At 35.0% G+C, this 26,139-nt stretch overlaps 3 protein-coding genes and 1 long non-coding RNA gene across 5 annotated transcripts in view; 2 read left to right on the forward strand and 2 right to left on the reverse strand.

The window, feature by feature from the left end:
* The first annotated feature begins 2,436 nt into the window (after nt 1-2,436).
* LOC120339956 (uncharacterized) lies at nt 2,437-8,641 on the forward strand. 2 transcript variants are annotated; one of them, XM_078116333.1, is made up of 3 exons: nt 2,437-2,616; nt 2,681-2,874; nt 7,470-8,641. In XM_078116333.1, the coding sequence occupies exons 1-3, from the start codon at nt 2,461-2,463 to the stop codon at nt 7,513-7,515; spliced, it is 396 nt and encodes a 131-aa protein (XP_077972459.1). In that variant the 5' UTR covers nt 2,437-2,460; the 3' UTR covers nt 7,516-8,641. The 2 variants fall into 2 exon arrangements, with proteins under 2 accessions (XP_077972459.1, XP_039264135.2); XM_039408201.2 differs by lacking the exon at nt 7,470-8,641 and adding an exon at nt 5,542-7,002.
* Nucleotides 8,642-11,738: 3,097 nt separating this feature from the next.
* LOC120339364 (uncharacterized) lies at nt 11,739-13,455 on the reverse strand. Its single transcript, XM_039407472.2, has 3 exons — nt 13,101-13,455; nt 12,842-13,035; nt 11,739-12,207 (listed from the first exon to the last, which is right to left on the reverse strand). Exons 1-3 carry the CDS (start codon nt 13,254-13,256, stop codon nt 11,796-11,798), a joined length of 762 nt encoding a protein of 253 aa, XP_039263406.2. The 5' UTR covers nt 13,257-13,455; the 3' UTR covers nt 11,739-11,795.
* A 283-nt stretch (nt 13,456-13,738) lies between these two features.
* LOC120338946 (uncharacterized) overlaps nt 13,739-26,139 on the forward strand; it is a 59,875-nt gene continuing 47,474 nt past the window's right edge. The window contains exon 1 of the long non-coding RNA XR_005569153.2: nt 13,739-13,752. This is a non-coding gene — a long non-coding RNA (uncharacterized LOC120338946). The remainder of the gene's footprint in view (nt 13,753-26,139) is intronic.
* On the reverse strand, nt 22,142-23,910 carry LOC120338944 (uncharacterized). The gene is made up of 3 exons (XM_039406969.2): nt 23,694-23,910; nt 23,454-23,623; nt 22,142-22,700 (listed from the first exon to the last, which is right to left on the reverse strand). Exons 1-3 carry the CDS (start codon nt 23,847-23,849, stop codon nt 22,292-22,294), a joined length of 735 nt encoding a protein of 244 aa, XP_039262903.2. The 5' UTR covers nt 23,850-23,910; the 3' UTR covers nt 22,142-22,291.

The raw sequence follows: 26,139 nt of genomic DNA on the forward strand, positions 1-26,139 counted from the left end.
TTGAGTTTTATTTGAAAAGCAGCATTTTTTCGTATAAGTGCGCCGTGAGTTTTTTCCGTGATAATTTGGCTCCGCATGAACAAAACGTTTTGGAACCGCTGACACACCGTATTTGAGTCTGGGGAAGCCCGATAAAGCATATTACTACGTAACAAATGCCAGTTTTTCCTCTGCCAGGGTTTAAAAATGAAGTCAAGAGTTCTAGATAGACTGACAAACGATCGTACGATCACTTCCGCAATATGCAAATGTAATGCAAGAGTAGTGTGATAAATTTTATTCGCAATGGTAGCAGAGGCATCAAAATGCTCATTTGTTCTAATTCTAAGCAAGCGAAGAATCGCGTTTGGAGGAAATTATAAATTGGATACTGAATTTCGAGCAGTCATGGAATATTCATGGTTTGAGAATATTTATTTTTGCTGTTTGGATTATACTTGGCAAAGTTTCTTGAAGAATTTTCAACACTTACGACTAAAAATTGGGCACGCCCTTTATCTGAATTGATTTAAATGATTTTAATAAATCCTTAATAAATAATGCAACATTTACTCCGGATACAATTAAATCAATCAACAATTTAAAAAGAACATGGAAATTACAAATTTTGTGTCGATTTTAATAATAATGTGCCCACATAGCCTTTTCATTGGCAAAGATGGAATTTTTTGTATGCGGGTGTGCAGTTATCTGCACATTCAGTGCCCATTCATTTTTGTGTGGGACCTTATTACCACTTTAAAGATTTTAGTCGATCGCGGTCGTCATTTATTGAAAATCAGAAAATGGGTCTTGTATCTTGCATTCACCAAGACAGATAATGAAAGCATTATATTAAAATACGTGCTGGAATTCGAATGCGCCAGAAAGTTACGTTACATGCAGGGACGTGTCAAACTTTTCTGCTACCCGGGGCGAGTTTCTCATAATACTGTCTCTCATACTTAACCTCAAAAATGATAAGATGGATAAACAAATTATAAATGTTGTTATACATGAGTATAAATCAATCAGTGGTCAAGTAAGAGTGGAATATTTGTATTAATATTATTTCAATCATCAAACTTAGAAACAAACTCACCCCTAAATCGGTGCTTCCCAGGGCTACTGCCCCCATGGCCCCCACCTAGACACTCCCCTAGTTTTATGTTATACGCAACTTTTGAATTGGCCCTTTCCAAATCCGCTATTTTAAAGCTGTTTTTGATGATAATTGAATATCTCATCTTGCAGAACACTCTAAATTGTATTCAGAACGGAAAGTCAACTTATGTTTTAGTTTGAATATTTGAAAAAATTTGGAGTGGGTGAAATTGCATAAAACTCTTGGAGTTGGAAAATGAAAATATATATTATATTGATGATAAATCTTGCTATGCACTCAATTTTCAACGTTGCCAAATGTGAATAGAGTTGGGAATTTTAAATCGAATAGTAATTTTTGGGAATCGGTCCGGGCGAAAATTTCGAATCGCCGCCATCTTTTTTTGTTCACTAAAGATCTAGAGCAGATATTTTTTTGTTGAGGCATATTTTTTACAATACAAACTGATATGCAAGTGATTTATTGATGAAACAGGTTTCTTATTCGGTGTGAACACAAAACCAACTGTCTGAGTGATGGAGTGTATGTTTTCAGTAATTCAATAAAAAGTCGCATTCAACTACCATTCTTTCAAATTATCGAGATTCAAAAAATATTCATTCAATTCTGAAAATGCCCAGCTCTAATTGCGAACAAATGGTTATGCAATTATGATAAATCTGTGAGGCAACTAAGAAGAGGATTCGTATATTGACACGCAAAACCAATAGTTTCATATGAGCCTATTTTAACACACACACACACACATATATATGGGCCACAGTAAAGATCAGTATCTGAATATATTTACATGGGCGATGTTAATGTATTATAAATATATTTGGACATTTTCTTTCAATAAAAAAAATCTGTAGAAGCGGATTTTGCCCGCTGTGTGGACAAGTATATATAGCAAACATTCATGATCGGAAAAGAGAAAAAATTGGTTTGAAATGTTTTTACATAAACTGGGAAAATGTGCTTTTTTCGGGACTCAGAGAACATATAGCCCATTTTGTTGTAAAGTTGATTAAGGTTGGTGTTCATTATTAGTAGTTTCATTGCAGTAATGGGGGTTTCAAGAAATTCAATCATCACCTTTCTTTCAAAATGTTGTTGCCGAACAACGTCTCAGAACTCGACGTTGACGTCAATATTTTTGTATATATGCTATCGGCATCGTAAATACCTCATTTCCATAAAAAAAATAATTTTTTCGAGTCTTGAATAAAAGGGTTAAAACGGTCAACGGGAAAACAACACGTCATCCTTGAAAAAAAGAGATTGCATCTAATTTTGATACTTTGGTTAATATTTGTAATGAAGTTTTGAAATTATTTAGAATAATAATAATAAAAATAAGTATATATTGTATAATGTGGCTGGAAGTTTCACAAAGTAAAGAGGACTGGGATGAAGTTATTGATATTTGCGGAAGGGAATTTGTGGATTCAGCAATCGCAAGAAGATATTTACCAGACACTGAAAAAAGAAAACATTTGATGCCCCTATTTTTTCGATACCTTTATGAGGTAAAACATAAATAAGATTTCCCAAATCGTTGCTTGTTCAATATCAATTTACTTATCTTTGCAGGCCCGTTACTCAGATGACCATGCAATACTGATTTCAGTAAAGACACGTGAAAATTTTACAAACGCTTACGGCATACAAAAATCCAGATCAAGAATTGTTGGAGCCTGGTTGACTATTTATGATTTTATTCCACGGAAATCGAATATTACGAGAATGATTAATGTTGATGAAGATGGAACCACTCGATTATTAAAGTCAGTAGTCATTACCATGTACATATAATATATACATCATTTCAATAAGCACAAATGTTATATCTATAGTGTAAAAAACGCTAAATATGATACATTTTCCTATAGATTTCTATTATTCAATCTTATTTGTGACATGTATGCAGCGATGGATCAACCATAAGCACGCGCTTAGGGCACTAAGCAACGGGAGGCACCACAGAGATTTTTATAGCAGTGTTTTCGATAGTGCATCAGTGTTTAACAAAATTTAAGAGTTGGTCTGACGACTCAGACTTCAAAATGTTCGCTTATTTTCATCTTCAAGTATCATGTTAACTTCTACTATTATTGCTTATGGGTTTGCGAACTATCTTCAAAATATCATGTAACATAATCATAATTTGGCCTGCAATTAGTAATTACCACTGAAACCTACTAATTGGACAAGAAAAGGGATATCTGTGAATTGTTTCGGTAAAATGTTGTTGTTGCTTTTTTTAGTATACTCCTTGTTATTGCATTTTTGTTTTGAAAAAATCGCTTTACTTTTCAACTATTGGACCAATTGATTTTTGGTTAAAGATTGTTGTTGGTGCTAGAACTAGGATATTCATTTCAAAAAAATTCTGGGGCTTCCATTGAGTACATTTTCAATCCGAAGTTTCGTGTGACGAAATTATCAAAATTATGGTTCCCGTACATTCGAACACACGTACATTTGAACCCACGACAATTGCACTTGCATACTATAGAACCTATGGAATTTTGGGGATATTTGAACCCATACTAACCCTAACCCATGGGTTTTAGCACCCGCATATAGATTGAACCCGCGGATATACACATGAGTTCAAATGTACGGTCACCCAAAACTATGAATGACGCAGCAGGATGTGGCAGTTCCGCGATTTAGTGGTCAACGAAGTCAGGAGATTTTGGCACCGATAATATTTTAAGCTGCAGTTGTGACTCGAATCATTTGCTATTTCGATTCACGTTAACTGGACGCATGAATTGTCATCGCCACACTCTCCCAGAATATATTAAAACCATATATTGTCACACCAGTTGAATAAAACCTAGTTTCACGTAGTTGGCCATTGCTTTTTACAAAATTGTAAGAAAACCTAAAAATGTTGGTGAAAGCTTTTTTACTGGTTGTAAATAATTTTGATGGTTAATTGCAGGGGTGGCCAACCTGCTTTCGACCAAAATCTTCAAAATAGCTCGCGATCGACTGATCGGTAATAAGGGAATTCACAAAAACGAATGAGTACTGAATATGCGGACAACTGCACACACGCGTACAAAAAATTTCATCGCGGCCAATAAGTTCGGCTCTGTGCTTTTTTAATGAAATCGCCACAAAAAATTCATATTTTTCACATTCCATTTATTTTGTCAATTTGATTATATAATTGTACCTGAGTAAATATTTCATGATTTATTCAAGATTTATTCAAATCATACAACTCAGATTTAGGGCCCGCGTAATTTTCTAGTCATAATTTAGTCACGTTAAGGTGTTGATATTTCATCAAAAAACCTTGCCAAGTATCCACGTAATATCTTAACAGCGAAAAATATATATTTTCTATAACCCTAAATGTTATACGACTGCTACAATTTCAGTATATTATGATTTGTTCCAAATTCGATTCCTCCATCGCTTGGAATTTGACATTTTGATGCCACTGCTACCGTTGCGAATACAATTTATCATACTATTCTTGGAGTGAAATAATAACTTTTGCATACTGCAAAAGGTATTGTGGGATCGTTTGTCAGTCAACACCGCCAAGACACCCGAGATTCGGTACATTCAATCTTTAACCTTGGCAGCAGCGAAACTTGCATTTGTTACGCAATAAAATGCCCCATGGGGCTTGTGCAGACTCAAATAATGTATGTGTATATCATATGTTGAGCAAGCAGGCTACAGTAATGTATGATATGTTTGAAAAAATAGAATAGGAGCTGTATGGAACTATTTCAAATCAATTTTTAGAGGTATAACTTCAAATTCGCTCAACATCAGACGCGATCGTCTACTCGAAACGTGGAGGTCAATCGCGATCGATGTGTTAGCCACCCCTGGTTTCAAATCAAGTATAAATATTTTGAATGACACATTTGGGGGCACCAAAATCTTAAGTGCGTAGGGCACAAAATGGGCATGATCCGACCCTGCATGTATGAATCTTTTTGCTAAGTTCTTGTTGTTGGATTGTTGCTATTGTCATAAAATTGCTTTCCGTCCAAACTTATGAATTAATCAACTTAAAGTTTACAGTACCTAAAGATGTAAGAATTTGCTAGAAGGCTATTGTTTATTTCTTCAATTGTATTCTGAATTAGACCTGTTACAAACTTGATCAAATTATTAGTACTTCAAGGATGCGGGCATTCCGATACCCAAACTAGAAACAGAACAGTAGAGCATTTAGTTCTGTGTTGAAAATTTAATATTATCACGTGTCATGAGTTCGTATTTGCCGAATGAAAAATGCATAATCTGAGTATTTCTTGAACTATTGACATACTCATGTGCACATAGTTACATGACTTGCGACTCATGATATAATGATGATGACTAGTATCCTGATATATTGAATTTTGAAAAGACATATATATATATGCGATAATACTGAAGGAATTTGTACAGCCAGTTATTTTCTGTCATTTCAGAATGGAAAAATGGCGGGAAGAAAATATTCATCATATTATCCAAGAAGCTGCGAAGGATTTTGATATGAAAGCTGTTTACCCAGCTCGTATAGTTGTACCCAAAGCTTATCAGGGTCAAAGCATTTTGACAAACCGATTTAGCCAATCACTACAGTTATTTTCTAAAGAAGTAGAAAAAAGGAATGATCATAGGAACCAATTCTTCTTTTATTGGATTAACCTGGAGAAAAAAGCCATCTCTGATTTTAGAGTTGAACTAGCTCATTTGCATTACAATTTTAAACCGGGACTAAAATGTTGTGAAGATTCTTCTGCAGAAGATGAAAGTGAAATTAGTTGTCATTTTGTTTTGGTTGAAAAGCGAATGGTGGAAAAACTTCGTAAATATTTCCCTATTTTGAATAAATTGTAGTCAATAAACCTTTCAACTAATTTCAATGTTACAATACTTGATGTTATATATATATAGCTATTAAAAATCACTTTGCATTATTCCTTCTTCCGATCAATGCCAAGTTTGCTATTGATATATATATTCATTTTTAACTATTGTCATGGCTATCGTATTACCATACTTGTTGCGAAATCTTGTGTGAAATCGAATCGAATTTTGTGCAGCAGTACGGCGTGTCAAACTGTATCACAATTTTTCGAAGTGATTAATATTTTCGCTTTTGGGCACTTTAGATTTAGAACACGAAAAAGATAATGAGGTAATAAAATAATTCATTTTACAATTCATTTTAATTGTCATGCTATTTATTTATTCAAACAATACTTTCCGAAATTTCAACTTTTTGTATTTTTTCGCATTTATACAAAATGTATACAAATTTGCTTAGTCGATCATTGCAAAATATTACCCCAATCTACATATATGCCTCTTTACATCATATTCTCATATGACATAAAAAGTCCAAGTACAATCACCGATCTCTGTCGTAATTCAAGGATCAGTTGCTCCCTAAATTAAGAAATTATTGAACGAATCTACTAATTCAGTCTAAAATAAACGAAAGAAGGAAATCTCAATTTTTTACAGCAACTGCAGAGTTTTGAATTCTTCTGTATGGTCGTTTGCAATTTTAATACTTAAAGTGGATCAGAGGATAGTTTTGCAAAATTTTTGTTGGTGCTGTGATTATCGGGAAAAAATAGCTATTTGCCTTAATTTCTAGACAAAAAACTTTTGAATAAGTGAAAATTCATAGCTTCAACCCAAATTTTAGAGTGAAAATTGCGCCACCACACGAGCTTTATATCAATTGATTCTTGCAAGTGCGCGTTTACGTAATGTCGTTATAATTTGCTTTTTTTGTTCTCAGATATTTTCCTTCAAATTAATTTTTGCATTCAGTCACAAATTCAGTGACAATCTGTGCTGGTTTCAATGCGATCCCATTTTGTATTACTCTTTACCTTGAGTAAATTAGTGTAAGAACAAAATTATTGAAATAAATTTTAAACTGCGATTTTACACAGGAAGTTGGATAATAAGATGAAGGATAGTAAACGACAGTATGCAATTTTGCGAGTTGCAGTTGAACAAGACATTTATCATCAAAAGGTGGTAATCGATATATTAAAATCATCATGTGAAATTGACTAAAAAGCGACTATTTTTTAACAAGTATAGTGGAGTCTGAAGAGTTTTGCTGATTATTGGTTAACAAGACTGACTCGTACATGTATTTCTGCGCCTGTATGCAACAAGACGAGTCTGTTAACAACTCTGGCTCTGGACCAATAGACAGCAGTTACAATACATATTTATATAGTAGACTATATATATAAATTTGAACACTTTATAGAAATATGTGGATTTTTAACATCACAATTTGTTTGGAAGATGAACATATTTGCTAAGTGTTTCGACCATTTCTCTGTCGTAACAAAATGACAGCTTATTTCTCTTTTATGTTTTGCAGACGAATCATCGGAACATTTCAATCCAGGTTTGTAATTATAATGTAGATGAGCTATCTCAAATATCTGGTCATCGAGCTTGTTCTCCGAACAATTCCAATAATTGAAGAAACGTGTATTGAAGAAAGAATTTGAAGTATTGTTCCCATATCATTTTTTCATCGATTTTGCACACACTTGCATGTATTCATTGGCATGTATTGTTTAAATATTTTGGCATGTGTAAGCTTTTATCACAACCATTCGAGAGCCATAAATCGCTTCAATCTTTAGGTCTTTTGCAGCATTTTCAATAAGTTGATGGATATTTTGTGCACGCCATGCTCCAATTCTGATTTAACGACAACAATAAAATAGTAACCATTTTTCTCAAATTATTATGCTTGTGATATTACAGTTTATTTTACGGCAAAGTCAGAAGTCTGCATAACGCAGCTTAACGCTAGACACTTCAAACACAAGGGTGCAATAAGAAGCACGTAGGCAGGTAAAAGCAAAGATCAATTACTAGAAAACAATTATGACATCATAATCACAAATCTAGTCCGTGTTAAAAACAACAAGCTATGACGTAAATGCACAAAAGGCACATTAAATGACTTTGTTACTTGATTGGTCCGCTTTACGCCGTTGCTCGTTTATAAATGTTATGAATGTACTTGTTACTTACAATAATTGTGCAACTTCAAATATATGGACTTATGGCAGTTAATGACTGTTATATTGGCACCCGGAGGAGCCCAAAGGCTTACCCCTTTACACCATATTACCGAGTAAAAAATTTAAAGATAAGTAATACGTTTGTTATGTATTACTTGATGCAGTCAGTGGTTCCCAAACTTTTTAGAATTGGGACCCACTATTTATTACTACAGCTTATGGCGACCCATCTCGTTTTCTACAATGTTATTTTTGATAAATGAACACAAAAGACCTCTTCCGAAAAAAAAACATAGTGTTCTTCTTCAAAAGAAAAATAAATCTATATCCTGTCTAAATTTCGGGGAAACACGGTAAGAAGTGCTTACAGTGTACAAAACTGCTATGCGTAAAAAGCCACATGGTCGTTCTTTGTGTAGCAAATTTTTGTTGCTTCGATAAGATCGTAAAATAGAAACTTTCACAGATTAGAATTTAAATTGAATTTTTTCTTTTGTTTGTTTGAAGATTTACGTTTTCGAGTCGCCACCCATGCTAATAACCAGTATAGTTAATCAAAGCTTTTTACATTTTTTGACGACCCACTAAGATTCCTTTTGTGACCCACCAGTGGGTCGCGACCCATAGTTTGGGAATCGCTGCAGTAAGTAATATATACTGTATACTTCATTATTTTAAAATGTTGTAAGCTCTTATCTCGTGCAGGTATTTTCGATGTCTGGTAGATAACTTCTCACGATTGCTGAATTCACGAATTCTCTTCCACAAATTTCATCCCAGTCTTCTTAATTTGTGCTACATCGACCCACATCATTTATTCCGTCACTTGCAATAATACTTAACTCCTGGGTTAATAACAGTATCAAAAATATATTAATAGTCTGCTCTAGTTTTGATACACAATGAATGAGTTGACTCATCAAAATCACTGTTGCCTTGTTGTCAATAATTGGTTTCGAAGCATTCGGACCTTGTACGTAGTTGATTACAGCTAGGTTACTATAGTACTGATGTTCATTACCGTTAGTTGGAATGGGTTAGCCTTGTTGATATGACTCGCTGACAAAACTAGTATCGCTACCGAACGCAAATGACTTACTTGTTTATATAGGAGACAACATTCAGAGAGGATTAGAATGTTCTCGTACGTGAATAGGCTTTTATGCAACAGACGAAGAAACAATATGGGTAGGGTTACCATAATTTTTTGACTTCAAAGCGGGACGCCTCTTGTAACATTACAGTTTCCGATTTTACTACATATGCCTACATATAAGCTATCCCGGCTGTCTCCATTGACTATATTGTCATCGACAGTTCATGCGCATATTCTCTGTCTAAATAAATATCGGGTTCAGTTCGAAATAATAGAAAGGAATAGACGCTAACAATACAAATGATCCGAATTTGTTGGGGATGCCAATGGGCAGAATGAAATTACTAATATGTGAAAAAATCATTTGTAGAAATTTTTAAAAGTGTCCCCAATGGAAATGATAAAAATTTTGAGTTAGGATTTTTGAATTCTGATGTTGATAACTGTTTTAGAAATTATTTGCTCACTGTCAATGCACTTGCAAGTATTGTTTTATTTCTTAAATCTGGTTGCTCACCTGGTCCTGATGAGATAACCAAGGAACATTTGGCATATCCTCATCCAATTCTATCTGTGCTTTTATGTTTGGACATTACCACCTGTATGCACCATAGTTATATTCCAGCATCCTCAATTTCAAGTTCTATTCAGCCTATATTTAAGAACAAAAATGATGACATTTGTAGTGCAAGTAACTACAGGCCTGTTGCAGTAGACTCTGTCTTATCTAAGATTTTTGAAAAACACTTTTTCAATAACATTGGGTCTTACTTAACTGCATCTCACAACCAGTTTGATTTCAAGCCTGGTCACGGGACTGACATGTGCGTTTTTACAATAAAGCAGCTAGCTACCTATCTATCACCAGTTTTTACAGCTTTTTTGGATGCCACTAAAGCTTTTGATAAAGTTAATCATTGGACTCTATTTCGTAAATTGATCAACAGAAGAACCCCTAAAATATTTTTGTCGCTGATTGTACACATGTATCGTAATCAATCCATGTTTGTTAGATGGGGTAACAGTGTGTCAGATTCTTTCTCTGTCCATAATGGTACCAAGCAAGGCAGTATCTTAAGTCCAAATTTATATGCTGTTTTCATGGATGACCTCTCTGAATCAAGAGACCATTGGATGTGTAGCAAATAACAATATTATCAATCATATTTTTTATGCTGATGAAATGTGTTGCATTTCACCTTCATCCATAGGCCTTCAACGTTTACTTAACATATGCGAAAAAACTCTATTGAACATGACATCTTGTACAACTCGAAAAAATCTGTTTGTATGTGTATCCAGAATAAAAAGTTTAGGCTGAATAATTTACCTGATATCAAACTCTGTAATTCTGTATTGACATATGTTTCGTCCACTAAACATCTTGGTGTTTTCCTATCCAATGATCTTAGAGATGACCTTGACTTGAAACGTCAGTATAAATCAATTTATTTTATAGCCCATACTATTTTGAAAAAAATTGTCAACTGTTCCATTACTGTGAAAAATCTTTTATTTAGGACGTATTGTTGTAGTATTTATAACTGTCAGCTCTGGTTGTTTTTCAATAATTAAAATTATGAAAAAGTTAAAACTTAATATATATAATAATGCTTATCGCGTAATTCACTGTGTTTTTAAATGTGAGAGTCCGTCACAAAATGGTATCTGGGAACATTCCCTCTTTCGAAGCACTTCATAGAAAATATCTGTGGTTGCTCATGACGAGGTGCAATGACATCCTATTACAACCACTATTTGACTCCCAGATACTGTTTGTGACGGGCTATCTTGAATTCTACACTTCACTTTTGACTTCTAGTTTACTGTATTTAACTCTTTGTTGAGATCTACTGTGAATCTGATTTTCGTATCAGGTATTTTATGTATTTATTGTGTTATTTTCGCTTATGTTTATTTGTTTGTGTTATTTTTATATGGACCGCAGCGGTCTGGAGTAATAAACGAATTGAATTCGATTTTTTTATGTACAGCAAAAGGAATAAAGAATAATGAAATAGTCTGCCGTTTTCAAGCATTGAGAATTTGCTTATTCGCCCAAGCATGCTTTTCTGTAGATAACACCTTTAAAAAAACGTTGTTCAATGTAACATTCACGTGAACGTCCGAAAAGGACCAATTGGAATTGATTTTACATGCGATACGTTCGCTAACATTGTTAGCGGGAAATAACGAAACAAACAAAATAACGCATTAACCTGCAGTAAGGACGCTAGCGTTGCGCTACACAGCAACAACAGTAACGAGAATATGTTCGCGTATTATGCTGGATGGCTGAACGCAAAAGCGGGACTTTTGCCTGACTTGTCAAGACGCTAAAAAGCGGGACTGTCCCGTCTAAAGCGGGACGTATGGTAAGCCTAAATATGGGTCACGTCTACTTCTGCGTGAGTGTGGCCTTGCATTGAGCAAATTTACAGTATTTATCATTAATTATATATATGAGCGATTATTTGAACTCGTGCTAGAGGTGAGAGAACAGATACAAGTACTCATACAATTTACCTATAATTAGACTGATATTGATTTGCAAAAGTTTACAGAATGACAATCATAATTTGTTAAAAATAGGAAAATATTTGCGTAGTTTTTCAATCATTTTCTGTTCAACAAGAACAAAATGACAACTAATTCCGCTTTCATCTTTAGAAGAAGAATCCTCACAACATCTTAGGCCCGGTTTGAAATTGTAATGCAAATGAGCTAGTTCAACTCGGTAATCAGAAATGGCTTTTTTCTCCAAGCTGATCCAATAGCTAAAAAATTTATCCTCATTGCCATTCCTATTTTTTATCTCTTCGTAAAATATTTGTTGTGCTTGGCGTGTATGTTTTTTCAAAATGCCTTCGTCCCGATAAGCTTTGTGCACGGCTATGCGAGCTCCATAAATCGCTTTCATATCAAAATCTTTTGCAGCTTTATGAATAATTTGATGAATATTTTGTTCCCGCCATTTTTCCATTCTGAAAAGACGGGAAACATGGTTGTATTAGTTTTCTCAGTAGTACGCATAAATATTCACATACATAATTACATCATAATTCAAGTGATCGTCTTTTTATTATTATTTGCATGTGGTGTAACTATAAGCACAGAGATACAAGTCCAGTTCAAAAAAGTATTCATATAATGGATGATTTTTATTCGCCAAATAAGCGTTGACGACAAGTAAAAAATTTTAAACTTTGATAAAATAAAAATTGTGGGTGAAATATCGGATCTCTAAGGATTCAGAGGATATTGAAAAAAAGAAAACAGTAGGCCTGTCTTTCTAGCGGCTTCAATTGAAATCCATTCTAGCGGCTAAATTGAAATCCATTGGTACGATACTATCGGGAAAAAAGTCATTTTATCGAACAACAACCATCTCCATATTACCAACAACCAGGATTTAGCATAAAGGTTCACAGACTACATGCCGGCAAATGCGAGTAAATGATAAGATAATAGGCATTTTTGTGAAGATATATCTATTTATTTTGTTTAATTCAATATACCATACATGTGACGTACTAAACTACCGAGAAGCTCGACGAAACTGACCTACATTCAATTTTCGCGAAGAATAATAGAATACACACGTGATAGCCTACTAACCTTAGTAACCGAGTGGTTCCATCTTCATCAACCTCAATCATTTTCGTAATATCTGCTTTTCGTGGTATGAAATCATAAATAATCAACCATGCTCCAATAATTCTTGATCTGTTTTCTTGAATGCCATGGCCGTTTGTTATCTTTTCGTGCATTTTCACCGAAAGCATTACTGCACGATTATCTGAGTAACGGGCCTGCAAAAATAAGTACATTGATGATGAACGAAGTAACAATATGGGAATTGCTATATCTTTTTTACCTCGTAAAGGTATCGAACAAATAGGGGCATCAGAAGTTTTCTTTTTTCAATGTCTGGTAAATATCTTCTTGCGATTGCTGAATCCACAAATTCTTTTCCAAACATTTCAAGAACTTCATCCCAGTCTTTTTTACTTCGTGCAACTTCCACCCACATTATGCGTTGTATCGTTAGCGTGTACTTTATGCCCTTTATTAAACTTTTCAAATATGTAGGACTAAGGAATAAAAGCAAAAGGCCAACTCTTCTTTCTCATGCCTGCCTGATTTTCCTTTGAAATACTAAATAATCTCTTATGTTCCATAAACTGCTAAGAAGATAAATAAACTGCAGATCGCAAAATTGCATCAACTATAGTGCCTACCTCTATTGTTACGTAACAATGGAGGCAGATACTACGTCACAGAAAGTTAATATTATGGAAAGATATTCTGAATTTATTGATTCATTCATTTCTTGATTCATCATGATACACATCATTTATATGAGAAACAACAAAACATTTATATTGAATACAATGTGTAAAATATTCAATCATATATTAGTTATGTAGCAAATCGCCGCAGCATACCCTTTGAGAACCGCTGTTCCTCAGTACTGTTTTTCTGTGTACTGTTTTTCATGGTTTGTTGTATTTTATTTGGTTGTATTAAGCTAATGCAGTTGTATAATTAATATAGTTAAGCTAACTGCAATATTAGTGTCCAGGAAGCTGGCAGAAGGAACTTTATTGGTGATACCTTTCTGCGCCTAATACAGGTACGCCACACAATGAGCTATTTTAGGAAAGAAAAGAATCTTTACGGTTAGGCATTGCCATTTTTGTGAAATGCGAATCACAGACTTTTTAATATTAGATAAATAATGAATAGCTTCCTAATTGATGCGAAAGCCACGAAGGCATAACTTATAATATAATTTACTGTTAACTCCCGTGTTATTTTTCTCAATCTATCTGTCGTGATTCCATTCTAGAGCGATTTCCGTCGCCTGTTCATTAAGCTTTCATACGTAATCTCTTAAGCGTAATCTCCGATTCGGTGGTTGCTTCGCACCAACATACAGAGCATAAAATAAACTATTTTACCCTTCCGCCAGTAAGGACCAATAATATTGGATCTTACTGCGATTCTTCATACCGAATACAACACACAAGTCTTTCGTGACAAATGAATTAAAATATTTGAACAGTAACATATTTCTAAGACACTTTCTATAACCTATTTCTAAGACAAGGAGTTATTATACTTAGTACATCGCGCTCTGAGGGCTATGCGCATGAGCGATTTACGTGTTTACGTCTAATGAAATATAAGGCCCATCACAAAATACCCACGGTTGTTGTACTGCGCAAAAACAAAAAGACTAATTCAGTAACGACTCAAGATAATCTTATGAGAAAAAACATTAGAATATTTTGTTGAATACATTTGTTGAATATCATGACAATTGCAACATTTGCCTGTTAATGAAAGTGTGTTTTTCGGCATTTATCAGGGCCACGATTTCCATACATACGTAACTGATGCATGGTCTACAAATTTGCACCGTTTCGGTATGGCCTAAATACATACAATACCAGGCTGTCGAGTCATACGAAATAGAAAATATTCCCCTATAGTTATTATGAAACAGCAAATGTTATGGTGAATACCGGGTACCAGGTACGGGTAGATAACTTAAGAAAAATAAAAGTATATATATATACTAGATTTTTAACGACGTCTGCCATATTTATTTACTGAAAACTTGAAATCGATGGGTCCGTCAGTTGCAAGAAAAGCAATTTTTTTCTTAACAACAATGAGAATTTAAAAAAACGAGTCAATGGTCTGATTCGCGTCAAAAAACGAAAAATTATCCATTTTCACACGAATTAAGTTATTCTGATGTTTCAAGGAATAAAGTAGCTGCAAGCTGCAACATTGCCGCCCCTCAATTATAGAAGAAAAAAGAAATGAACTGCACTACGCCTATCAAGCTCTGCATAAATAACCGACGATAAAATTATTAATTACGTGTGGCCAGCCTGCTTTCGTCAATTATTAACTATGTCAGGGGTAGCCAGCCTGCTTTTGACAGCGATCGACTAAAATCTCAAAACTAGCCCGCGAGGTCATACAAAAAAACGAATGACTACTCTATATGCAGATAACTGCACACAGTGCCACACACGCATGTCGATAAGCTCGACACCGTGGGCGCATTCTTTAATTGTATTTTTATATTCCATTCAATTTGATTATGTAGTTGTACCCGAAGTAAATGTTTCGTCATTTATTTAATCTTCATACCACCCAGATCTGAGGCCTGCCTACTTATTAGTCGTGAGTGTTTTCCATTCCCCCGCAGTTTTGACCGGGTCTGGACTTCGACCACCCACTTATACGTGTGAGAGAAAATAGTTTCCTCGTTCTCTTTATTTTGCCGGCTGGAGGCAGGGTTGCCATATTAGTTTTTTAACGCCAAATTTCACAACTTTGGCTTTATTAATGGGGGTGTTCCTTGTACGTTTGGTTAACTGGTCATTACATATTATAAAATGGTACAAAAAGTCGATTGTATACAGCGGAAAAAAAGGGTTAAAACACGTTTGACGTCAGAATTTCCGTTTGGCTTCTTTGATGTCTATTCTAGTGTCTATTATTAAAATTATATCAAATACAACATTTGGTGTGCAACAATAGCCCGAGCATCAATTTTCGGCGAGCACGCATACGGATTCGTTGAAATCAAATACGGTAACTTCCGAGGTTCAGGAAATGGGACGAATACCAGCGTAGAATAAGCAAGTTCGAAAAGCGTTACCCTGGAGAAGTCAACAACGGCCATGTGGACCGTGTCTACATTTTCGGAGAAGAGCTACGCGATATCAGAGCGATTGGCGGGAAATGCGAATGATGTGTCTTCATCCGGCGGAGGCAGTGAATGTTTAGTCGACCCTTATAGTCCGGCAGATAAGGGGACCTTTTTGGCCCAAATTTCAGACATAAAGTTTTTTTTATTTGTGATTATTCATCTTGGGGTCATTTCCCATCATTTCTACATGGGTGTGGAGTTTGTAGCCTTGAGCAATTTTTTTTACGGCTTGATATTTGTATTAGTGTTTTTTGTCAAACCTGTGCATCATAATGACGCACAACCTGAACCATAACCTGTTACAATACTATGTTCAGGTTGTGCGCAATCTTGGTGCACAAACTACACAAGCACCAAATTTACTAGGAAATAAAATCAATAACTTTTAGGTAATTGTTGAGCCCAATTTTGGGTCGCGACCCATTACAGTATATGGAAATACTGTCGAAACATACGCGTAAAATAAAGAGTACTATTTCAAAATACACGTTTTTGTTGCAATTAACATTACAAGCCTGCTAATGCAGTCGCCAGTGGTTCAAGTGGATATACACCTGGTGGAGAACAGTCAATTATTTGTTAGCGAGAATTGTTATGCAGCGGGATAATCACGACGACGCAGTGAAAGATAATGTTATCACGAGAACAAGAATGAGAAAAATTGTTACATTTTATAGTATATCCCTGGGAAAGAATGTAGTTCATTCTTATGTTCCATGCCAATGCTTTTCAAACTACCAAAGACTCTCAACACTTTTGCTTCTTCTCTTCTATAAAAATACAATGTTATTATATATTCGCATTTCCATCTGTTTGTTCGTGCTCCCAGATAACCGATCAGCGGCCTCCAAGGAGGACGTGGTCCCTGTTTAAGAAACCTTGTCATAAACTAAAAGAGGCGACCGTGCTTCTCTTGCCTGTTGTCTTGCTGTCCCTGGAATTCAGCTACAACAAAAATTTCTCGAAAACGGATTTTTAAATTTTATGATTTTATTAATATTCTCAACAATGAATGATATACGGGTGGTAAAATGCCAAGTTATTCCAACAATATGATCATGTTTTGCAATTTACAACCAATATTTTGTATGTAACTTTGTTTGACAGAGCCCCAAGAGCTCTAACTACAAATATCAAAAATGTGAGGCCAAAAAAGTCACACTACAACATTGCCAAATGTGCTGTATTTACGATAGAAAACAGGTTTACCAAAAAGAATTACATGAAAAATGGTAAAATAAAGATCAATTCAGCAATATCTACTTGGTGATATGCATCTGTTGATGATTTTATGTGTTTGTTTCGGAAGTTCAATAACAGAATTAATTGTGGTTGTTGGGGATGTTTTAAAAAAAGGTTGCATGGAAAAATGTTTTCACAAAATGTCAAGGTTTGATAGTAGTAGAGAAGTAGAAAAAATACTCCCATATTTTCTTTTTCATTTGATAACCACGCCACAGAACTTCCCCGATAAGTATACGCAGCAATTGCGAGAGGCAGATATGCCAAGATGGGATTTCATCGCATTGCAAACCAATATTAGCAATTCTTATATATATTCACGCATTCCCATCTGAACAGCGTGGAAAAGATTATACCCATCTACACACTTTAAGAACTATGTCAGATGAGCGTCATATTATCGAATATCAGCAAAAGAATAGTGCAATGGGAGAAGACATATAAGGCGGAACTTTCAGTAGTATGCAATCAAATAATCTTATTGTAGAATATATATTTGAAAACATTTTGTCACGCCAACTGCAGTCCGAAACTTTTTGTCTCTGACTGAGCTTAGATTGGCACTCATGTAAACTGGTAAGACTGTAAGAGGCACGCGATGGAGCAGATACTAAGAGTATCCATCCCCCAGCTGTCATTTGAGTGGGTACTGCTGTTTTTATTGCAGATGTTACTGATCTTTTTGTATTAAAGATTTACTGGCATCACCGATTTAAGGATGTTGGAAACCAACACGCAATATTACAAAATTTACTTTCAACACGCGGTTTGAATGAATGAAAAAGCTGAAACTAGTATTCTTTAGAACAGCATACAAATTCTGTGGAATGAAACCATACAAAAAGCTCGTCAAAAACCTATAGATCAATAATCAAGTGGAATTTGATGCATGTGCGCAAAAATGCGCGCGGTACTGCGTACAACCGAAGCACGCAGGAAAATGTGTGTGATGTACTAGTATTCGAAACGTTTGACTCAACTATGTTGGCATAACAGGTGCACATCTCGGTTTCGCATACGCATACCTTCTATCTCCACAAGGATATATTAATTTTGCCAAAGTCAATGCAGCACTGAAAGGTTGCGGTTCTTCCAAAAGAAAACACGTTGCACATCTTTAGATACCAGTGGATGGTTTTACATGGCCTTGTTCGGAGTGAAAGACGAGGTCAAGTATTCCAATCCAATTCGACTAATAAAATATTTCCCAAGTCCCTAAGCTTAAACTAGGAAACGAAATGCGCGCGGCAACGCAAATGTAGTTTGAAGAGCGCAATAAAAAGTGACTAGATGCTGTCGATGGATCTTGGCTTGTATTAGTGAAATAAACTACCATTTATTCTACTAAAATGAATTTCTGACATTTTAAGGAGATTCAATGTTTCTATGTACGCAAAACTAAACCATGTAGTTATAAAATAATTGTTTTTAACAAAAAGGCGCTCCTGAAGTATTTGTACCAAGATGGCGCACAACCTGAACATTGTATGTTTACCAGGTTAGGGTTCAGGATGTGCGTCATCTTGGACCGAATACTTTAAATCCACTTAAAAAAATTTGCTCAACATTATATACTCAACACCCACCTTGGTATTCTTATATATGTCATATACATTATATCTAAACAATAAAAAAAACTTTATGTCCCAAAACAATGTTAAGGCCCGATTCTGCCGGACTATTACCAGCAGTGGACACGGACCATTTTGATGTCGGAAAATTTCTTTAAAGTTAAAGATATTTGGGATGGTTTCTTTGTTCATTGGGTTTTCCATTTTTTAACTGATTGGCTGCCGAGATGAGCAGCAGGTGGTAATGGCTGACATAAATTAAATATTTCATAGAATGTTCATGAGACTGTGTGTTCCAAATTGCAGCAGAGTTTGAGAAACATCATTTTATGGGAAGGTGTGCGTATTCTTAGCGCCTTTGTGATATGCCTATAAAAGCTTTTGTAGTTTTTGAAGGGGTCCAGTAAGCAACACATTAGACCTTGCGTGTCCACTGAAACCGGTCCAGCGATCTACAAAAGAAAGTATTACACGCTTCAGTGGTTCGCACGTAATTTCAAATTAAACCTTCCGGTCCACGTCATTGTACCACCTATCTAAGAGGTTCTGAAATGAGCTGCTCCGCTCTTGCTCAGTTGCTTCGTCGTGTTACTCGAGAAATCGCCGTTACTCCCGTTAATCGAAGGGAAACGGGATTTATTTATTTTTTCTGGTAAGGGAGATGTTATTTCGACAAATATAAATTTAGCAAAACCATAGCATGTTCAATTCAAACCTTTTCCGCGTTCCGTGTTACTGTTGAACACGAATTTGAAATACCGGTACTGATATAAGGCCGGTGCGAGTAAGGGCATGATAGATAGAAAATTAAATCTCAATGCTTTATCGGTATAAACTATAGAAGCAGGTTAGTTATTACTTATCGATTTTAATCGGTAAGTATGTTGATAGGTATTTGTCTGTCTGTCTGTTAGATGCACGCGACATCTCACGAGAGCGAGATTGAATCTGCTCCAGATTTTGCATGTGCATTCATCATATCCAGGACCAGGATCCTATTGATTTTTCTCCGACCGATATTGTCGTTTTTGAGTTGATTGTTAGTTGTTGTTAAAAATTTGCCTTTTTTCTAAACTACAGGATTAATCGATTTAAAGTTTACAGTACTTAAGAAGGGTATTTTTTGTCAAATATCTTCGAATTTGGACTTGTTACAAACTTGACCATACTATTACTACTTGAAGGAGACGGACAACCTTGTTCCCTGACTAAGAAACAGAACAGTAGAGTATTTAGTTTTGTGTTTAAAATTCAAAATTGCCACGTTTGATGAGTTCGTATTTGTCGATTGAAAAATCCATCATCTGAATATTTGTTCTACTAGTGACAAACTCCTGTGCGCATAGTTACAGTACTTGCGACTCATAATATAATTATGATCACTAGTATCCTGATATAATGAAATGTGACAAGATATATATGTATATATATTTATTCGCTAATTCTACTGAAAGATTTTGTGCAACCATATTTTATCTGTTCAATTTTATCAAGTTTTTTCTTTTAAGAAACCATAATGGTCAATCAAAGCAGTTATTTTCATAAATCTGGAGAGTTAGAAAAAAAGGAATAGACGTTGGAACCAAATCTTTATTTATTGGATCAGCTTGGAGAAAAAAGTCATCTCTGATTTCAGAATTGAACTAGTTCATATGTATTACAATTCCAAACCGAGACTAAAATGTTGTAAATATTCTTCTGCTAAAGATGATAGTGAAATTAGTTTGGTTGGCAATTTCGTGAACGTTTCAAATCAATATCAATGTTAGAACGTCTTTGACCTGCTGGAATGAATGCTTATCTTGTTACTAATGTTAAATATATATTTATTACGAATTCTTGTGTCGGATGGCGAACGCAGGTACGCAAACATGACGTACTGATTACGTATCTACACAAAATGCGAGCGCCAGGCTGACGTCCTCCAGTTGGTGCCACGTACGATCGAGACGTATTGCGCGTCAAAGTGCGTAAGATACTAATCCCATTATATCTTGAAGGCTTTTCGGTTTGACTTTAAGTTATGGACAGGAGCGTGCCAAAATTTACTGTTGCCTAGGGTGTGTTTCTGGTTATGATGCCCCTTATACGTAACTTTAAAAATAAATTACAGATGATGTTGTACATGACAATGAATAAATCAAATGTCAAATAGGAGTAAAATGTTTGTATTATAGCGCAATGACCAGGCGACTCATCATCAACACAAGACTATATACGTAATGTCGGGTTTAACTAAATCAAAACGCATCGAGAAATACATCGTGAATCTGCTTATGGCCCTTCCCACGACATAGGCTTCCGCCATAGTTAACATCAATCCTGATCAGAACTACAGGGCTTAGAAGAATTTTCAATCTTCTTTATATGAAATTTGAAAGTGCAAACGTAAGGAACACTATTTAATTCTCAATTTAATGCGTTCTGATAGGGGTGCCCCTGAATGGCAAAACTTACCGCGTTTGTTTATTATCGATCTGATTTCTTTGGTAATATTTGTGATAGGTGAAACATGGGCGGGTTAGCTCTTTCGCAGCCCAGCTTCGTAGATGATAATTTTTTTATTTAATAAAAGAAAGAAGCATTGTTAAAAAATGATTTACTTTACTCACTTGTATGAATTGTCATCGAAATTTATTGAAAAGTTTAAGTTCGGAAGTTCCAGCCTTTTTTCGATTGGCGTCATTAATATTATATGACTATACAATATTCAGTGATTGTTACTGTTTTTTCTATTTTGTTAATTAATTTACCTAATTAGGGTGTCAAATGATACTTTGACGTCATGCGCTCCATTGCTGAATCTGTGATAAGATGATATAATTTTCTTAACCCTATTTTCTATTTTGATTCCGGTCTATGTCCAATAAAAAAAAATTGTGATATCTTTATGATTGTTGTAGTTCTTTTACTGGGCGTGCCCCGCTTCAAACAATACTTGACCTGTTAAAACCCTAAATTGCCTTCGATGACTTTGATAGTAACTTTAAATTTCCGATATACGGTAATTACTCATTTCTTTATCTTATTTACATTTTATATTTAATCTCATTTGATTTCACTTATGGTACTATACTATGCCGTGATGAGCTTATATATAGCATAAACACAAGGGCCGTAAGCCTAAGTGACCTTCATCGGTCCTGCACACCGACCTGCATAAAACGATAAACAATTACTGTTGAAATATTTATTCATTGGATTATGTTTATAATAGTGCTGGCTTTGTTTGTGTGACAATAAATCTCTCTCTCTCTCTCTCTCTCTGAGGGTCATTTACTTAGAACATATTCTTGAGAGAACATAACTTTTGTACAAATCTTTCTAGATTTCTGTAACTCCAAGATCATGCGCAAAAAAAAACTGAAATGAATTTTTTTAATTTTCATAGAAGTAATTAAGAAATTTATGGGTTAAATTATTTTTATAGGAATGGGGAGGGGGAAACTCTGTATAATACATATTATGTAGTATAGAACAATTTGAGTACTTTATATATAAAGTATTGATTTAATTACATCACAATTTGTTTAGGAGAGAAAAATATTGCCTTAGTTTTTCAACCATTTCCAGGTCTGCCATGACGAAATGACAGCTTATTTCGATTTCACGTTTTGCAGACGAATCTTCGGAACATTTTAGTCCAGGTTGGTAATTATAATGCAGATGAGCTATCCTATATGTTTGGCCAATGAGCTTGTTCTCCAAACTGGTCCAATAGAGAAAGAAACTTGTATTGTTTCCATATCTTTTCTTCGTCTCTTTTGAACACAAATGCAACATTTCATCGGAATGTCTTTTTAAAATATTTTGACCTGCGTATGCTTTTACCACAACCATTCGAGAACCATATATCGCTTTCATGTTTAGGTCTTCTGCAGCATTTTCAATAACTTGATGAATATTTTTTGCACGCCATTCTTCCACTCTGATTTACCGAAAATAATAAAATGGTTACAATATACGTATATTAATAAGAATTGAGAAAGCAAATAATAGACAAATGAGAATATCGGTCAGAGACCAAAAACTTATCGATCGAAAGTTGGGGGGATCCCCCAAAACAGCGCTATTACTCCATAGTGACACCTTGTGTCCCATCACTAATTGATTATTAACTCGCTAATTATACGACATAATTCGCCCAAAATCAATAGGCTTCTGGTCCGAGATAAGATGAATGCACATGCAAAATCTGGAGCAAATTCAATCTTGCTTTCGTGATATATTGCGTGCATCTAACAGACATACAGACAGACAAATACCTATCAACATACTTATCGATTAAAATCGATAAGTAACAAATACCTATCAACATACTTACCGAGTAAAATCGATAAGTAATGAGTACAATACTTTTCAGGATTTTTGCGCGTCAGTTAAACACAGAGTCTTGAGCGCTTTTAGAAAGCGACGAAGTCCGTGCAGACCAAAAGCACGTATTATGGTTTTCATACTTAACTGTCTCGCTTTACTTCTTTGCTAAATGTTATAGTTATAAATGTACTTTTTACTTCTAATAAATCACTTCGATTTTGCAATTTCACAATATATGGACTTAATGCAGTTAGGCCTACTGTGTGGTATATTGACTCGTAGAGAAGCGCAAAAGCTTTCGCTTAATACCATGTTACCGATCCACGAAGTGAAAGTAAGCAATACGTTGTTCTGTAGTACTTACTTCATCAATAGGTCGGTTCCTTCCTTATAAACTTCGACCATCTTTGTGATATCTGCTTGACGCGGCGAAAAATCACAAATAGCTAACCATCCTGCCACGATTGATGTTTTGATTTTTTCGTTTTTTGTTTTCACCAAAAACAACATTCCTTGATCCTCCGAGTAACGAGACTATATGCAAAAAGCAAATACATTGTTAAAAACATTACAACATTCATTTTAAAATGGTATAAGCTCTTACTTCATACAGGTATCGGAAATATAACGGCATTAAAAGTTTTCTTTTTTCAATGTCTGGAAGATATCTTCTAGCGAATGCTGAATCCACGAATTCTCTTCCACAAATTTCGAAAAATTCCTCCCAGTCTTCTTTCCTTTGTGCTACCTCGACCCACATTATGTATACCGTCACTTGTTGTGATATTACCTAACTCCCAGGTTATGTATATATAAGAGTAATAAAAATACACTGTCTAGTCTGCTCGAGTTTTGATACACAATGAATGAGATGACGTATTAAAATCAGCCTTGTCAGCAATGGTTGGTTTCGAAGCATTCGGACCTTGTACGATATAGTTGATTGAGTTACTATAGTACTGATGTACCATTACCGTCAGTTTAAATAGGTTAGCCTTATTGATATGACTCCCTGACAAAACTAGTAGCGTTACCCAACGCAACTGACTTTTTCTGATTGAAGACAACAATTCTACTTGTCACTGGGCAATGGCCACTCGCTACGATACTCCCGTAGTGTGTGTACCAGGTCAGGGTTAGGTCATAATTTTATTCCGATTTCCCTTTTTTCAGTTCTATTACGAGTTCGGGGACTGTCTGTGTTAGCCAAGTGAATATTCCCCCTGCCCAGTGCCCTCGCTAATATAGATAGTAAGCATAAGATTAGAACAGTTTCTATTAACACTCCTCCCTATAATAATCAATCTGATTTAGTCATGGAGTTGGTGACAATCTTCCTTTCCAAAAATATAAATCACACCTGTTTGTACGGTTATCCCTATGTTTTGCCATAAAAAAATCGTACAAGGAGCGTTGACTTTATGCTGGCTTACACCAAACTGCAGGACCGTTTCGCAAGCTGATGTGTTTGTTTAGTCACGGTCTCACAACATCGAATGGATTGAGAAAGTTAATGATTTTCCTAACTGCTTTATGGCATCATTTCGTGGCAACGTTGATTGTTGAACACCATGAAATGGCATGTAGCATCGTCTTCCAACTGCAGATTTACAATTACGTTGAATATTCATAAACAACAAATGAGAGAAATTGTGTAGGTTAAAATAAAATGCAAATTGAATCGCATCCAATACCCGCATTGTGTAATACCTATTTGACTACGTCGCAAAGCTTCTTCAATATATGCAATAATGCAACATGAACCTAATACACACTTTGGAATTTTTTATTTAATTTGTATTTAAATACGTTTTCCGTTTTTGTAAAATAGACAAGATGTGAAATTTTCGCTTTCAAGCAGTTGGATCAAAGGAGACAAAGATCAATGATGTGAAAACATATCACCCCAATTGTTCCTCCTTCTATAGTTGCTAGACATTGGATATTTTGAAGGAAAAAACGAAACAAAAAATATTTTACTGGCCAAATTATATTCAAAAAATGCCATCATATATAATTTTGAACTTATTTTTTTTGTATTTATCAGCATTTGTATATACGAACTCGTCGAGCCACACAATTCGGCACATAAGCTCAATTAAAAGTTATATATCTCTCACATCATATTCTCACAAATTTGAGAAATCTTAAGAAATAAATCATGGGTCACCGGTGTTATATCGTCATTCTGAAGATCAGTCGCTCTTTAAATTGAGAAACTATAGAACGAATCTACGTCATTTCGTCGTCATCATATCAATCTCAGCATTGTTTCTAAAATACAGGGAATACGAAATCCATTGTTTTTAATTCCATGTATCGTAGACTGGACATTGTTTTTTATAGCGTGGCGTGGTTGTCAAACATAAAAATGTTAGTAGCGAGTATGAGCCTCTGGTCACACATAAGGTGATTTATTTGAAGTGAAAGATGCTAGATGCATTCAGAACCAAATCAGAATCAAAAGTGCAAATTGGCCTGGAGAAGTAACTTTAAATCAAAATGATAGAGACTTTTACAAAATCGGACAGCGCAAATTGTAGAGAGTTTCATCTTGCAAATAGATGAGGAAATAGCGACATTCTCTTATTAATAACGTTTCGAGCAGTTTGATTCTGGCCATGTTTATTTATTGTGTATCGCATGCAGTTTTTGCAACGTTATACCATACAAGCATATGTTACTTGATGAGTTACTTGATAATAAATGTTTGAGAATACATCGTATTCATTTTTAAAAGTGGTGATGACTGATGGGCCACAAGTTTACCTTTTTTTTAACTATGCCATGTTTTCCCCAAAAATAAGACCTAGCCTTCATTTTGAAAAAGATTTTAATATAAGCCATCCCCTTAAACCCCTTAAAATAGGACCTATTAACTAATCCTGTAACATTAATACACCTTATCTGCGATGTTCAGTTGTTGAATCATCGGATACCATGTATTTGCGACCTGAGCATCAAGATTTCAATCACACTTTTTGGCGCTAAAACAGTATTATGACGTAACAAATCCAAAGCTCGAGTGGTTAAATCTTAAAGATTGATAA

Source organism: Styela clava, chromosome 9 (assembly GCF_964204865.1).
Source record: "Styela clava chromosome 9, kaStyClav1.hap1.2, whole genome shotgun sequence".
NCBI classification, from domain to species: Eukaryota; Metazoa; Chordata; class Ascidiacea; order Stolidobranchia; family Styelidae; genus Styela; species Styela clava.